A 14,602-nucleotide genomic window follows, 5' to 3' on the forward strand; every position below is an offset into this window, starting at 1 on the left:
GAAAGCTGCCATGGGGCTGGAAGGCAGTGGGGAGTGGTGAGGGTTCAGCAGGGTGATGATGCAGCCCAAACATTTTTCACTTTGGATCTTGCCTTAGGTTTTGGTTAGTCCTGCAATAGATGCCAAGTCACTTCATTGATTTGTGTATATAGGGCAACAAAGCTTTTCCTTTATAGCCTGCTTTAGCTTAACTCCAAAAGAGTAGGAGCAAAACCAGCCATGAACTGCTCTTGCTGTGCAGAGCAGGGCTGGCTGTGTCCATCACTCAGCAGGGGTGCCTGTCTGCACAAGCCATGCTGCTGGCAAAGGGATGGATAACTGGGATGTTCAGGGAACAACAGACACAGGATTGTCCAGGGAATGGCTGGTGAGAGCCACTGCAGAGCAGTCAGTGCCATGGGTACAACAGCACAGAGCTGGCAGGGCTTGCTGGCAAGTGCTGCTCTGCTCTCATGGTCTCCCTGCACAGATGGTAGCATGGTGGACAGGGATTCTGCTCCTTACCACAGATGCAAAGATTAGGATTTCCAAAATGTAGGCATGTACAGTCAGGGCATTTAAGCACCTGTATGATATGCACTCTCATCACACAGATGCATGTGACATACACAAAAAGAAAAAAAAATCAAGCAATACTTCTGCGTGGTGCACAAAAATGGTAGGGATGTGCTGGGAAGTGACACAGTAGTCATGTTGTAGTTTCATATCTGGAGAATGACTTCTCTTTTTCAATAGATGGACTCAGTGCAAATAGAGAGAAAAAATGGATGTCACAGATTAATAAGACACAGAGACAGATTTTATTTTGAACCAAAAGTTAAAATTTATTTGGAATATCAATATACCCCCAAAAAATAAAAATAAAAACTTCCTTTTATGTAATGAAATAGCCATTTGAAAATGGTAAAATAAAGATATTTATCATACTATTCTCTTCTAGTTATTGTACACATATTAAGGTTGTATTTCTTTTTCTGAATATAAATCTAGCTTGAGCTTTAAGGCTCCAAAAAGCCTAAAGCGTGTAGTGGCCCTTTTGAGAAAGCAGATAAGTCAATCAGAGCTGCATTTTTTCAGCAGACAGGCCTGTTTGAAGCTGTCCAGGACTGGACAGAAGGGAGATTTCTCAGGAAGGTCACTGTTTCAGGGAAGTATTATTTCATACCCATTGGGAAATACACTCTAACCCCTCTTCATGCAGCATTTTACATTATGATGTCCTGGGGAGGGCCCTGGTTACCCTTAGCTGTCAAGTTAATGTGCAGATCCAATCTTATTTGTGTTGGTACAGTTGATTCAATTTAAGACATCAAATCCTACCCTGTGGTGTTTGCTCTGCTAGAAATTAAATCAGTAACAAGACCCTGGTCCTGCCTTTACCCCTGTAAGCAAAAGCCTGTGTATGGTGCAGTGGCTGCAAGGGAGTGTTCATGATAGCAGGATCAGGGACTTGTCCTTTAGCTTGCTTTTAATAAAATAAATGGAATGGAAAATGTATTGAAATAAAACAGTGGAAACCCACTGATAAATTCTGAGTTACAAATCTTCCCTTGTAGAGGGCTCATTGATGCTGGGCTGGAAAATATGACTGAAGACCCACGTCAGAGCTGAGTAATGCCCCAGATGGTTCATGTCACCACTAAGCAAAAAGGGAATTTAGGTCTTACATCACCCTCTGCAACTGGGCTCCAGTGGGCTGTAGAAAAGCTACCTGAAGTAATTGGACATCTCACCAACAATCTCACTTTAAGCAGGCATTGGAATAAGTCCTGAACTTATGCAGTATGGTCTGAAATTGGTTTTGACTTCTTCCTTGATCAAAGCCACCTTCATTACTTTATGTCTGTGTTTCTGGTTTCTATACAAAGATGCTGTACTTCTGCTTCTGGTTCTGAAGAACACGATAGGCTACGACTCCTAGAGATATTACAGCACCACTGCATTGCATCTGGCACTGCTTACAAAGGCTGCTGTTTCACGGTCACAATATTTGGTTTCTTATGCTCTTTGTTCCCTGAAACCACCTGAATGTCGCCTGAACCCTGAGGCACCATTGTTTTCAACTAAAATGTCCCAGGTTTTTACTTTCAGATGAAAAAATAAAGTACACCCAGGACTTGAACAAGTTATCAAACCATGGATGTTCCTCCAAACAAATCCACAGACCCACCTTCGCACTCAGAGAGCGACTGCCTAATTAACTTCTCCAGGAGGGACCCCTACATGGAAACTTCATTGCACCAGCCACCCCATCCTGAGCACCTGGCACTGTGTAGCCCACCCTTCTTCCATGTTGCCTTCCCTCATCTTGGAAAGGAGCGAGTGTTCAACCTGGAAATACTTTGTCCTGGGATATGGAATAGATCCCTCTGTGTCTCTCCTGCAACTTGTGCAATATTTCATTCCTGCTACCTTGCCTGACTCTTTTGACTGATTCCTTTTGCAAACTTTGGACCTTATCTTGCAAAAAACCGGAATCATTTTACTGGTGAGAGGTCTCTTTTGGAGCCAGCTGCTCCTAGTTGGGTGTTATCAGTGAGCCCAGACATAAATAATTTGTGACTCTGAGTTAGAGAAGATCTCTAAGAACCAGGGGTTTCCTTCTCATCACAGGCATGGTGTAAGGAGGCTGCAGAATTATACAAGCTTTCGTTCTTTCACTAACTAGTTTAAAATATTTTCCTTAAGGTGTTCACTACACAGAAGTAGTTTTAAGGAAGAGCCAAATTCTGCTGGCAGCTGCCTAAGCATAAATCCATACCGACCTTTCTGGTTTTATTTCAGTACATTGGATTAATGCATCAAAACATAAAACACAGACTTTGACCCTGGCAGAGTGACCTCATCAACACTGGAACTTTCCTGACTTTAACAGTAGGTCCCATAACAGCATTTCTAGCATGTCTCATGGCTGTCACAGGTCCTATAATCCTTGGTAAATTTATATAAAGTTTGAGTTCCCCATGGCATGTGTGAACACAACAGAGTTACAGATTTCTTTAAAATAACTAGGGCAAAAAAGAGTTCTGGTACTGGACAGAAAAATCTGAAAATATGACTCCAAGACTCAAGCCAGGGGAAATAAGTAGGACCCAATTAGCTCTGTTTGTATCTTGTGGCTCAAAGGTTGAAACAGCAGGAGTACTGTTGAGGTGTCATTACATGACAAGCTCAGTGTTTAAGAATTTGCAAGTGGATTAAATGTGATGTCTAAATATGATTCATGTATGTTTCAGGGGAAGAAAAGTAAGAAAAACAGTGTCAGGTGTATTTTGTATTTTTGTCAAATTCTTTAATGCCAGTTAGACCATTTGGGTCCAGTGGAAAACCTCAGAGGAAAAGCCCACTTGGTACAGTAGGGCCAAAAGACCTGTGTACATGTGTGTATGATGTTCTAATTTCCTGAAGCAAATGGCAGTGTCACAGCCAGCTCCCAGTGCGACAAAAAATGCTCCCTAATTTGTCACTGTACCTTACATGTCTGATCCTGCTGCCACATCCCTACAAGTGTGCTTGTCTGCAGCCCAGTCACCTGCCAGGATCCCCCTGCACTTGCTGCTCAGCTTCCCCTGCACACCAGGGGGTGTGCCTGCACTGCCTGCTGAGGAGGTCACTTGGGCTGGTGACTGCACTGGAGCCACTTCCCAGGCAGCAGGGCAGCTGCAGCAAGGAAGCTGCAGCAGGGCAGCTGCCTCTCCCACAGCCAGCCTTGTCTGGGAGGGCACTGGGCATGGGAATGGTGCAGAGGCACCCATGAGGGCTTTGAGAGATGGGGAAAGAGCAGGTGAATTTCTTGCTCTGCTGAAATCACTGTTGGCATTGCCAGCATTGCCATCCAGGACCTAGAAATATGGGGGTTTAATCCTATGCAATTAAGGAAAACAGAATATGAAAGAGGGTTGATTGTTGTTTGCAACCCACCCTGTTTCATGCCTGTGTTAAAGTTGGGCAGCAAGTCCTTGCCATGCTGTGATGTCACTTGCCATCAATAAAGGTTTTGAGTCATGAGCCATAAGCCTCAAATTTGCAGGAGATATGCAGGGCTCCTTCCCCTCTGCTCAGATAAAGGCAGTCAGGCACACTGGCTCTGTTCAAAGCACAGCAAAGCCTCCATTGACTTCAGTGAAACCAAGAGGTCTGCTCCAGCTTCAGCTCCAGACACTGGACCACTTCCAGCCCCTCTTGCTCTGTCTGAGAGACTTAAGACACATGGGACTGAGGCTCTAAATGGCACAATGGTGGGCTCCTCCTAACACTTTATCAGCTAATTGCAGTTAACTTTAATTTTGCCTTTTCCACTCTTTACTGGCCTTCTTAACCTGCTTTTTGGCCAGGGCAAAATTAAACATGAGGAAAAAGGCTTATTCAGCATTATAATTATCTACTCCCAAGCTGTATAACAAAATGGTTTACACATTTAATTGGTTTTGTCTAATATTTCCACGTATACAGTAGTCCTATTAATGAATATCATAGCTTCATTACTGCATATCACATTTTGCAATGGTTTGTACCATAAAATAATGTCAGCACATCAATAACTTAAATAACACAAATGTAAAGTCATTTTCTGCTTGTTATAATTACGATTTGAGCCTGAAAAGGCCTTTGATTTGTAAGACCATTCACATAATATGGAATGTAACTTTATTTGTTTTTCTTTTGTATATAATGAGACACCAAAAGCCCTTGTCATCTCTTAACAGGATACTAAAGCAGCTCTGTTTCAAGAATGACAGCACAATTAAAGCTAAAAATCATAATTAAAGAAACCCCTTTGTACTGTACAATCTCAAATTAAAGCAAGAAAGATAATGACAATCTTTTGCATTAGCCAGGAAATGTGATTCTCTGCCACTGGGCTGTTTTTTCTTGTTGACAATTCACAGAATGTGTATATGGGTGTAGTTATAGGTGTGTGTATATTCTATGCAGAACAGCAGTCCCTATTTTGTTGATCTAGTTCTTCTAATTGTTTAGTTAAACTACCTAGCTGTTACAATTTAGAATACTACATTAACACATTTAACATCAAGTTTACATACTTGCGTCTTTGAAATACTAGGAACTTTTACACATTTTATTTGGCTTTGTAAGGACTGGAATATCACAGATAATGCAATCTACTTGTCTTTGAAAGAATATGGCTGTTCTCAACTAACTCTCTAAGGTTCAGAGTGAAATACATTTCTGTTTACATCTGTAGCTGACTTCAGAGAAGAAAGAGTGCCTTCTTAAGCGGTCAGTCTGATGTTACAGTACAGATTCTGCAGAGATATATTTATTTAATGAAAGATTATTCTCTCTGGACTTTAGAGTCAAGCTGTTGCAGCAAAATTACTTCATTTAGACTAATTTTTTTCCTACACAAATCTCAAGAAAAACCTGTTCCAGGTATGTTTTGTAGTAGTATCTCCACATGACCAGAGGAGGGCACTTTGAACATCTTTGCACTGCCCAGGAGGCAGATGCAGAAGCACAGTGATACCCAATGTCGCACAGTCCTGCCACCTCTCCCGACTCAGGCAGGCATCCTTGTGTCTGCAAAAACACAGAATCCAGATTGTACCACAGGGCTCTGTTCTGAAAACAGTGGGCAGATAAATCACTCTCTTCTCGCTAACTGTGATTTCTCCCGATTTCCCCCGTTTAATTCGGTGTTGCTGTGGGCTAAATTAAGAGCAATGGATAATTCCTAAAAATCTTGTGAGGGGAGTTGTCTCCCTCTGCTTTCTGAACATCTCTCTGCTATTAGCCCCTGGTAATTTAGCAAATATTGATTGATTTAACCCTCTATGACTTATCCTGCTGCAGAAATTCCTTGCCTTTAACTGAAAAATGCACTTGGAAATGCACTCTCTGAGATATGTATTGCAACAGTGCATCTTTTCACATTAAACTCTTGTAAAAATACTGCTCCATTCCACCTTCTGAGGGAGGTCACTCTGTATCCCAGATCTGCTCTCCTGGCAGAGTACATAGCAGAGAAATCAATCTCTTTTCCATATGTAACCACAGTGTGGAGTTCAGCCAGTTTCCATGCAGGAAACATCTTTTTGGGCTTCATTTTGGCTGAAGGTATTAACCTTCTATGGAAAAAAATTTAATTCTGCAATCTTGTTGGTATTATAGACAGATTTTTGTCACCTCTGCTTTTTTTTGCTGTTTATTGCAGAGAAATTATTAGAAAGGATTTAGAAACCTTTTTTCTTTTTTAAAATAAAAGTCTCTCCTCCACCTTGGGGAAACACACTGCTTATTTAATGTACTTTTTCCTCCCCCCTTAACATTATTCCATTTCTCTTTTCTTCTCTCTTTTTTTCTTTTTCTTGATTTTTCTCTTCTTTTCTCCTTCTTTCCTAGAGCAGAGAGGTACAAGAAGGAAGTTGTCTTTCATCAGCAGTCCTTTGAGATAGAGTAGAATTCAGTGAGTCCTCACCATGATAGGATCATAAACTTACTGGGTTAAACCAAGCTAACTTTCCCTAAGCTGCCAAGTTTTAGCTGCACCATACATATATGTGTTTCCTTGTGCCTTTTTTTTTTCTTATAATTTTGTTTTTCTTGATGACCCTGAGCTATGGCTTCTCGTTTCTACCTCTAGTCAACCTTCCTTTCTTTTCTGGTTTTGCCAATATAGGCCTCAAAGAAAAAATGGCAGAAGAGCACAAAGTAGCTGAGGTACATGAGAGAGGACCAGATGATGTTCTGCACATGGGAATGGCACTGGCCGTGCTGCATCCAGGAGAAGACCAGGTAATTGATCACGCAACCGATCAACATCTGAGTGATCTGCGACAGGGTGATGAACATGGCGAACTTGCGCGAGACCCTGAAGCCGGCGGCCCGCAAGGCATAGTAGGAGTACATGACGGCGTGCACTCCGTAGTTCATGGTCATGAACCAGCCCCCACCAGCCACCATGTCCTTGTAGGAGTACCAAGAGTAAAGTAACACTGTAATGTGATGGTACCAGTGTAAGAAGATGAGCTTCTGCTTCCTAAGAATAATGAATATTGTATCACCTGTAATGAAAACAAAACACACACACACACAAAAAAAAAAAAAAAAGAAGAGGGGAGGAAATGAGAAACATATCAAACAATTCCATAATTAATGCAGTGCTGTCTTGCCTTTGCTGCTGCTGGAGTATACACCACTTTAGAGCATGAAATCCACCTCAGCTCTAGATCTGAGAGCCTGTCTGAGAGCCAGTTTGGCTCCTAATCCCTATGCAATCTTTAGCAAACCAATGCATTGACATTTTCCTGTATGGATAACCCCATATGGAAACTCCATATGTGTACTTGGTAGGCTTTTGCTGCAAACATTATCCACAAAAGTCTGGGGTGAGGTAGGTGGATGTAGGTGTATCATCTCTTGCTGTGAGACTGCCCATTATATACTGTGACTGGAAGAGAAATGCAGCTTGACAGAGAGCAGAAAACCTAGAGGAAGCAGCACAGTGTCCTCTGGCTCAAATGTCTACATGCAAACTGAACCTAGTTAAAACTGGTAGAGCCTTTTGAGGTTATACACAAAAAAGCTGTTGCATATGCAACTTACCATACTGAAAGAGATGCTTCCAGGAAGAAATTTGGGTTATGTTGAAACACACATCCCTTTTCTGCAAATCAATCTTACTATTGTATAAAAGTACGTATTATTCATCTTTCTTGCTTTTTTTCTTCCTTCTGCTTCTCATTATTGCAATAAGCGTCTCAATTAGATTTATGGATATAGATATATGCTACTTGTTTTCCACTGTTATACACACAGTGTTTCCAAAAGGATCCCTGAGATTTGAACCTGGGGACTTAGTTTGATGTGTAAGTATCCCAGGAAATCTAAGTCATGGATGGAATATTAGTCATGGATGGAAGCAAAACTGCACTGTCTTCACAAGGTCTGTAATAAACCTTAACACTGCTGTTCACTTCATTAACTGCAAGATGTTGACTCGTATTTTAATAAGTAATCATATGTTCAATGTATTGTTGCTGTGCAGTTCTAGCTGATGTTCCTCATTTTTAACAACTAAATTTCTATGGGTTTGCAGCAATTTAAGCAGCAGGAAACCCAGGGATTCTGACACAGCAAGGCAACTGGTGTCTGTCTCATTCTAGTTTTAATGCTGATGAATTGCTGTCCTCTAATTTGCTGAATTAAATTACCTGCTGAAAGGTAAAGTCTCATTTTTGCTGTACACCTGAACACAGTGAGAACTTAAGTCCTTTGGGGTTTAATAAGGGCATCCCCTGAAATGAAAGCTGGAGGGCTGCTCCTTTCCATTAAAACAATCCTTTCTTACACTAATAAGCCATGGATGAGAACACATGAAGTCTGACTTTCAAGTTGGCTTTCACATAGATATCGTAAGTATCCTTATCAAGAAACTGCTGGAGAGATATAAGTTTACAAAAATCAAGACTGGAAAAGCTAGGGATATTATGGGAAATTGGTTTCTACTTGGAGGAAGCAGGCAGCCACAGCTTTCATAGTCTAGGGAGGAAGCACCTTACTGCTCATAATTGTACCCCTAGATGTGTATTAAAGAATGAAAGCTGCAGAATGGAGGCAGAGCCTGACTCAAAGCTTCCTGCTGACACAGCTGCTCTAGCCCACCCTCCACTTGTGTAGCCATGGGGTGTGTGACTGCCAATTATGCCACTCCTATTTGCCTGCAAGGAGTTCAGGAAAAGGTATGGACCAGATTGCTTTTACTTCTTGACTACACTGCTGGGTATAATCACTGCAGTTTATTCCTGGGCTAAAACATGTAGTTTGAGCTTAGTTATGCTTACTCAGTTTTTCTGAGACTTAAATGGGATTTTGACAGTGATGAGACCCTTCTTGTGCTGTCTGCATGGACATTTCTTCCCTAAAAATACACAAATGCATATGAGAGAAAGAGAGAGGGTACTCACCTAGTTCGGGTGCTTTGCTTAGCACGAATGCATATGCCCAGAATTTGCTGACAGGTCCAATGTAAAAACTCTGGTCACACACTGACTGTTTCAGGCCTTTGGTCATCAAAATGTACAGCATGTAAGCACCAGTTCGAACAGCACCGAATATACTTTAAAACAAAAAGAGAAAATTAGGAAAGGTCAGTGGACATTTGAAATCTACATGCCATCACTTCAAACCATTATGAGGAAAAGACCATAACTGTGCTGAAATAGTAAGTTTGAGACAGCTTGAAAGTTGAAGAAGCTTTGCTGGCTTCTAGGAAGTTACTCTGAACTCAGACTGTAAACTGGACTGCAGCCACATCTCCTGGTGCAAGTCTGGAATGCTAACATCAGTGTTTTATTTCATTACCACAGGAATGATCCTTCAGCTTTCAGGAGCAGGGAAACATTCTATTTCAGCTCAAAACAACATGTAGAATTTTGATACTGGTGGCTGGGAAACTACAAGAAATGGGTTGATAAAATGTTGTATTAGGAATATAATCAGGACCAATTCACTCTTCTGGTTTCCTCTGAGTTTCATCTCTCCCTGTTTTTGTTACATCCACAGGAGCTCTGAGCACAGCCATACCTAGGCACACAGATTTTGATGAGGAATCTCAGAGCCAGTGTTTTGGAGCACATGCTTGACTTCATCCCTGAACAGGTCATTGCTAACAGAGGAAACAGGTAGTTAAATCAAGCTGTAAACAGCAGATGCACCTTCACCTCATCAAAGTGAGATGCAAGATAACAGTGTTCTGTAAATGAGAAACTTCAACAGATTTGTAACAGTATTAACTACTGCAATTACAGAGGGGATAGGTTGACATCCAGCTCATATCAGAAACAAAGGCTTCTGTCTCACCAGCAAGGAGCTCTGCAGAAGGAGTTTTGTCTCATTGTTTTATGGCAAGAACATGCCTGCCCATTGTCTATCACTGTAGTTTGGTGGCCCCACATAAGCTGTGATGAACACTGGATGAAGGAAGTAGCTTTCAAAAACAAATAGAGCAAAGACAGACACAATCTATTTAGGGGTTGAGTATATCTTACTTTATGCCTACATCATACATCCTCATCCCTCTACCCAGCTCCATCTTATTTCCCCTCTAACTTCTTTGTGACCTTGACCTAACCTGGTTCCCACTCTGCCTCACTGTCATTACATGGCAGCAGGCAAAACAAGCCACCTAAAACTGGTGTATAAATACATATGGGTAATGCAAGCTACCATTTATGCAAAGTGTGTGAAAGGAACAGTTCCTCTGAAGCTGCAGATTCTCTGTTACTTGCCCTTGTCTTGTGAAGTTAGTATTCTGTAAAAAACTATTGTTTTACAATCATCCAGGCAGCCTCAAAAGCTGAGTTTGATGGCAGTTTTGCTTCTTGGTCAGATTAGATGGTTCTAGCAAGCCTACTGCACATTAAAACTGCTACCTAACGTATATAATATGCAGAATATTCAGATTTCCAAATCTGCAGCATTGCTACACCCAGTCAAATCTGCCTGCTGCTAAGGAGCAATGCAGCTTGCTCTCCCCTGTCCACTGCATGGAATCTGCAGCCCAGTGGAGTGCCACAGTGCCTGCTGCTCTTTGGGCTGTCAGTGGCATCACAGATGGGGCTCTACAGCCAGGTCATACCCACGGAGGAGTGCTGCATCCTGGCTCCTGCACCATTACCTTCTGATGCCTGAGGTTTCACTGCACCATCAGGAAATTCAGACGACTGTGAGCACTTACAAAGCTACTATTATTATCTGCTATTTGCACAGTGGTATTTGCTCATTGGGTCTGCTGCCAGATGAGTCCTCTTGTGCTATGTGCAAGTAAAAAACCACCCTGCTGTGGTTTCCAGGTGTGCTGAAGAAGTTTAGCTGAGTCTGTGTTTCCCATTACCATTGCCCAAAGCAACGCACACATTCCCAGGCTTAGGCAAGAGAGCCACTGCAGCCTCCCATGTTCACCCACCCCTGTATGCAGAGGAGACAGTGCAGAGCTCTGAGCATCCACACAGCTCACAGTGCATCCTCTCCATGTAGGGTGGTTTCCCCCCAGAAATGTTCTCTCAGCACACTTTTCTCACGTCTTTCAGGCATCGGTTATTTAAACCCAGGAGAGTGCCAAAACCTGCAGGAGGAGTTTTGAAATGAGGTGCAACTCATTCTGTGTCTTCTCTTTGGTGTTTAAAGCTTGCCCTTTTTTTTCTTTATTTTTTTTCTTTTTTTCTCAGGAACTGCATTTCTTGTTCCCAGAAAAAGACAGGAGATCCTGATAGAGATGTGATCTGATCACTTCCTGAGGCAGTGAACTCCTCAGGCTAGCCAGGGCATGCTGCTGCCTGCTCCTATGTTTTGGGTGGTTGCAAAACTGGGTGGAGGAAGATCAGGCAGAATACCTAATGATATACTGGTTTCTCCCATTAGCAAGTATCTCAGTGCTGACATTAAAATGGGGGGAGAAAAGGAAATTTTAAATAATGAAATCAAATAGCTGCAAGCAATATGTCTTTTTCTATAAAGAGGATGTATTGCTTTTCTAAAAAATTGTTTGCTACTAAAGTTTTAAAACCAAAGAGAATTCTGTGCCATGAACACAAATGCAAATAAGAAGAACACTTGTTGGAGCAGCAGGCAAACAATGATCTAACTGTGATTTGGTATGGACACCCAGGGATCTAACTCAGACTGATAACAGAGACACAGAGTCTCTGCCTGGGGGGTATTACAGTGTCCCTTTCTGTCTTTGAGATTATATTGATGAAATTCTGCCTGTCTTTCCATTTAGCAGCGACTGCAGAGCTCTCCTTGGAGCACACACACACTGATGCACACTCACACACTTTCCTACAATTCCTCAGGATGGCGGCATCCTTTAGTTCCATGACTCTAGAAGTGACCCCAATTACAGCTCTACACAGTGTGAGTCAGCCTAATCTGTATTTTTTTTTTCTCAATAGAAGCCAAGTTACATTTTCACATAATTCACCAAGGAAAGCTTTATGCAAAGGAAGGATAGCAAAATCCAAGTAACTGATTCAATTACCTAAATAGACACCATGAGCAGGTAGAAGCTTTTGAGAAGTGCTGCATGCCAAAACACTGCCTTGCCAACAAGTATCTGCCACTCGAGACTGAAAAAGATCTAATGCATGCCTGCAAATGTGTCTTGGAGCCAGAGAAATATGCCTGCTTTCTGTGCCTCTGCCACTTAATCTTGTTTGTTCTGTAAGGTAAAATCAACCAACAAATTTCTATCTTGCAAAGACATGATGTGCAGCAGAGTGATGACATTGCTTACTCAGTAAATCACTTCTGCTTCATCCTGTCCTCGCCCTGCTCTCTGCTGTAGCTTTTGTGAGGTACTGAAATGAACTGCTTACCAAAGCAGTCTGTCTGGTGGGAATCATCTGCAGGGATTTTCAAAATAAGGTAGCAGTGAATTACTGTACAATTACAGTCTGTACAATTACAACTAGAGAGACTGATCAGAAACTGCATCATCTAATGCAGCTTTCTTATCTATTCAGGATCAGAGTGCCCTACATTCTCCTCCCTTCAGGCAGTGACTTCTCTGGTAAGTTAAAAAATGCCCAATTGATATTTTACTCTCCATAGTATTATCAAAATATATCCATGAGTAAAATACAAACAAATATTTTACCATCTCAAACTTGTTTTCTAACAGGGGTTGGTGGGTTGACCCTGGCTGCATGCCAAGTGCCCACTCAGGCTGCTCTATCAATCCTCTCCACAGCTGAACAGGGGAGAGAAAATATATCAAAAGGTTCCTGGGCTGGGATAAAGGCATGGAGAGATCATTTACCAGTTACCATCAGGGGCAAAACAGAGTCAGCTTGGGGAAATTCCTTTATCACCAATCAAAACAGGATAGCATAATGAGAAATAAAAGCTAAATATTAAAAACACCCCCATCTTCTCTTCTTCCTGGGTTTAGCTTTACTCCCGAATTCTCTACCTCTTCTTCCCCAGTGGCGAGGGGAGGAGGAGGATGAGGAATGGTTCTTCTGCTACCAAAATCTGGCCACAGAAATCCAGTACTCAGAGGGCCTCAAAACACATCCCATGCATGGGTTATGTGCAGAATTAAGGGCTATGTGCAGAATTAAGAAGGGCTGGAGAGGTGGCTGATGGGAAGACAATGCAGGTGTTATTGTATGAAGCCTATTGCTACTTTCTGCTGTCTCCATCCTACCTGCCAGTAGGGAGTGAAGTATGTTTTTATCAAAAGTCCATGTGAGTAGCAGGTACCTCAAGCCTTCAGTCCAACCCCAGATGGCATTGCAGCAGGCTCAGCTCCTCCTTACAGTGGAGGTCACTGCACATTTTTGCTAGGGCTGCCTTCTGTGGAGACCCATCCCTGCTCTTGGCTCCTGACACTTCTGGACACTCCACTCTAGGCTCAACACTGCAGAACTGAGCAGGGAACGTGACTTCCAAATAAGAACAAATTTAGAAGTGCAGCAGAGAATATAGCAACAAGTCCTAAAGGATAATCACAGAGTGGAAAGTCTCTGCTCTGGTTGTAAAAAAAACTTAACCAAACAAACCATGCAAACTGTATATACAGTGCCCAGCTGGTTCAACCAGTCTCTGAGGTGTGGGACTACAATGTGCCGTGGGTGTGCTGGACTAGTCCAGCAGCAAGCCAGCCAGCCAACCAGACAGAGCTCCCACAGGTCCAGCTCCAGCACCAGATTCCAGCCTTAGGCCCAGCTGGAAAAGAGAAAAAATATTAATTCTGCCCAAATCTGCGTACATGGTGACTCACAGGAGTTCTGGCAGGTAAGTCTGTGCCCTGGATATGCCAAAAAGCACAATGTCCTCCTTTGTGGATGTCACATTGAGCACAGTGGTCCTGGGAAAGCAGCTGAGATGACCACACTGACTGCAGTCTGCTTGTACCATAACAGCAAGAAAAGCAGGGAAGCAGGCTCTTTAGCTGTTTGCTTACTCCTTTTCTTTTTTTTTTTTATATTTTAGCATGTGAAATATTTACAGAGGCAGCACTCTCTGCAACATCTAAAGGGCAGCAGGTGAAGAATGTGGAGCTTCCCACACCTTCCTCCATGACAAATGAAACCACGTTCACCTTCCTGTTCTGGTCAGCAGCAGTACCTTGGCAGTCATTTCAAGCTTCCCTTCTGCTGCTGAGGAGTTATAACATAATAAAATGGCCTTTCTGTGCCCTTCTGATTTAAATCCCACAGTCCTCAGGAAAGAGGAAGGAGTTGCACCGCTTTGGCACAGGAGCGTGGGAAGTACAGCGACCCCTCAGTCTGTCAGTTCCAAGCAGCAAGACAGTCCTGAGGGCACACCTGGAGACAGCAGTATCTGTACAAAGGGGCAGCAGAGTCCTTCTGTGCTTAGCCAAGCAACAGAACACACACAGACTATGAACCAATGCTGGGAAAATGCAGGGAGGAAGCATGCATGAGAAACAACTCTCTGAAAAGAAATGCAGCTTCATCAAACACTGAAGTCCCCAACAGGACAGTAGTCAAAAGAGTAAAGAAACTCAGGAACTCCTGGTATTACCATGCACCATGTACAAGGTGGGTGCATCTCCATGTCAAAGAACACCTCATGTCATTCAGCTGTTCCCTTGCTGTGCTTTTAACTCATT

The 14,602-nt window shown here is 42.5% G+C and overlaps 1 protein-coding gene across 2 annotated transcripts in view; it reads right to left on the bottom strand.

The window, feature by feature from the left end:
• Window positions 1–798: 798 nt before the first annotated feature.
• Window positions 799–14,602, bottom strand: part of ELOVL6 (ELOVL fatty acid elongase 6) — a 79,132-nt gene continuing 65,328 nt past the window's right edge. For both annotated transcript variants that reach the window (XM_030947526.1, XM_030947525.1), the window contains 2 exons: window positions 8,928–9,079; window positions 799–7,025 (listed from right to left, as the gene is read on the bottom strand). In XM_030947526.1, coding sequence (XP_030803386.1) covers window positions 6,601–7,025; window positions 8,928–9,079 — 577 coding nt within the window. In that variant the 3' untranslated portion in view covers window positions 799–6,600. The remainder of the gene's footprint in view (window positions 7,026–8,927; window positions 9,080–14,602) is intronic.

This window comes from Camarhynchus parvulus, chromosome 4 (genome assembly GCF_901933205.1).
Source record: "Camarhynchus parvulus chromosome 4, STF_HiC, whole genome shotgun sequence".
Lineage (NCBI taxonomy): Eukaryota > Metazoa > Chordata > Aves > Passeriformes > Thraupidae > Camarhynchus > Camarhynchus parvulus.